Below are 2,438 nucleotides of genomic sequence, written 5' to 3' on the forward strand. Positions count from 1 at the left end.
TGAAATTGCTTGCCTTCCTTCATGATTTCCTCAGTCTTTTTTTCAGTAGACATAAGATTTTCCAAAAAGTCTGAATCTTCTAAATATAGCTCATCCCCTGAAAAAGGATAAAATTTGATTTTATTTTTAAATACAATATTATTTTTCACCATGGCAGAAGGGATAAAAATTTAATTCCATCGAGTATTATTTTATAAATCACTCTGATATATTAGGGACGTACAAATCAGTATTTATTTTCATCTATTTAATATGTCTGGAACTGAGATAGTTGTTAAATCATTATTTATTTTGATCTGTTTAATATGTTTGAACTGAGATAATTGTTAACTAATCTAATTCTATGAGCTTACCTCAATTTCTTTATTGTGTTTTTTTGGTCTTTTTTTGTTTTTTTTTTTGAGATGGAGTCTCACTCTGTTGCCCAGGCTAGCATGCAGTGGTGCGATCTCGGCTCCACCTCCTGGTCTCAAGCTATTCTCATGCCTCAGCCTCCCAAGTAGCTGTGATTCCAGGTGCCTGCCACCATGCCTGGCTAATCCTTTGTATTGTTAGTAGAGACAGGTTTCGCCGTATTTACCAGGCTGGTCTCAAATTCCTGATCTCAAATGATTCACCCCACCTCAGCCTCCCAACGTGCTGGGATTACAGGCCTGAACTACTGCACCTGTCCTCTTTCTTGTGTTTTTAATATCCCCTCACAACGCCCCAGTCAAGAATTTTCTTTGGGCTCATAAACATCTATGACTGGTATGTTTCCACTGTGAACTGTAATTGTTTTACTAGTTTATGACTCTCTTTATTCTATTCAATACTAAGATTGGCCTTGATATCCATATACGTTTGGTGTTTCAAAGTGGGCTGTTCTTAACATCTTTGGGTTAATTTAGAAAAATTACATCAAAACTGCTAAACTGGTCAGATGCGATGGCTCACGCCTGTAATCCTAGCGCTTTGGGAGGCTGAGGCAGGCGGATCATGAGGTCAGGAGATCAAGACCATCCTGGCTAACACAGTGAAACCCTGTCTCTACTAAAAAATATAAAAAATTAGCTGGGCGTGGCGGCGGGCACCTGTAGTCCCATTTACTTGGGAGGCGGAGGCAGGAGAATGGTGTGAACCTGGGAGGCGGAGCTTGCAGTGAGCCGAGATCACGCCACTGCACTCCAGCCTGGGCGACTGCACTCCAGTCTGGGCAACAGAGTGAGACTCTGTCTCAAACAAACAAACAAACAAAAAAACTGCTAAATTTCCCCCCTGTAGGTTGAGTAACAAATCTTTTTTTTTGAGACACAGTTTCGCTCTTGTTGCCCAGGCTGGAGTGCAATGGCGCAATCTCACCTCACTGCAACCTCCGCCTCCCGGGTTCAAGCGATTCTCCTGCCTCAGCCTTCCAAGTAGCTAGGATTACAGGCATGTGCCACCACGTCCAGATAATTTTGTATTATTAGTAGAAACGGGGTTTCTCCGTGTTGGTCAGGCTGGTCTCGAACTCCCGACCTCAGGTGATCCACCTGCTTTGGCCTCCTAAAGTGCTGAGATTACAGGCATGAGCCATCACGCCTAGCCATTTTTTTTTTCTTTTTTGACAGAGAGTCTTGCTCTGTTGCCCAGGTTGGAGTGCAGTGGCACAATCTTGGCTCACTGCAACCTCCATCTCGTGGGTTTAAGCAATTCTCCTGCCTCAGCCTCCTGAGGAGCTGGGATTACAGGCGTGTGCAACCACACCTGGCTGATTTGGTTTTTTTTGTATATTTTCAGTTGAGATAGAGTTAACATTTTTATTTTATTCATAATTTCATAATTCATACTTTCAATTGAAATTACATTCAATTGAAAAAAAACAAACTTGGCTGGGTGCAGTGCTCAAGCCTATAATCCCAGAATTTGGGGAGGTTGAAGCAGGTGGATCACCTGAGGTAAGGAGTTCAAGACCAGCCTGGCCAACATGGTGAAACTCTGTCTCTATTAATAGTACAAAAAAATTGGCCAGGCGTGGTGGCACACGCCTGTAATTCCAGCTACTCAGGAGGCTGAGGCAGGAGTATTGCTTGAAACCAGGAAGCAAAGGTTGCAGTGAGCCCAGATTGCACTCCAGCCTGGGTGACAAGAGCAAAACTGTCTCGAAAAAAACAAAAAACAAACCAAAAAAAGCTCCCTAATTCAAATTAGATGACAACTTAAGAGTTCTTGTAATTCAAACTTAAAATGCAAAAACCTGAGAAATCGGCCAGGCGCGGTGGCTCATGACTATAATCCCAGCACTTTGGGAGGCCAAGGTGGGTGGATCACAAGGTCAGGAGTTCAAGACCAGCCTGGCCAAGATGGTGAAACCCCATCTCTACTAAAAAAAAAAAATACAAAAATTAGCTGGGCTTGGTGGCGGGCACCTGTAATCCCAGCTACTCGGGAGGCTGAGGCAGAGAATCGCTTGAACC

The 2,438-nt window shown here is 43.3% G+C and overlaps 1 protein-coding gene across 1 annotated transcript in view; it reads right to left on the reverse strand.

Moving 5' to 3' along the window:
- NUDT19 (nudix (nucleoside diphosphate linked moiety X)-type motif 19) overlaps nucleotides 1-2,438 on the reverse strand; it is a gene marked incomplete at its 5' end in the record, with an annotated part of 33,304 nt that overhangs the window by 8,230 nt on the left and 22,636 nt on the right. The window contains one exon of the mRNA XM_011995282.1: nucleotides 6-97. Coding sequence (XP_011850672.1) covers nucleotides 6-97 — 92 coding nt within the window. The remainder of the gene's footprint in view (nucleotides 1-5; nucleotides 98-2,438) is intronic.

This window comes from Mandrillus leucophaeus, unplaced genomic scaffold, assembly GCF_000951045.1.
Source record: "Mandrillus leucophaeus isolate KB7577 unplaced genomic scaffold, Mleu.le_1.0 Scaffold48, whole genome shotgun sequence".
Taxonomy (NCBI): domain Eukaryota; kingdom Metazoa; phylum Chordata; class Mammalia; order Primates; family Cercopithecidae; genus Mandrillus; species Mandrillus leucophaeus.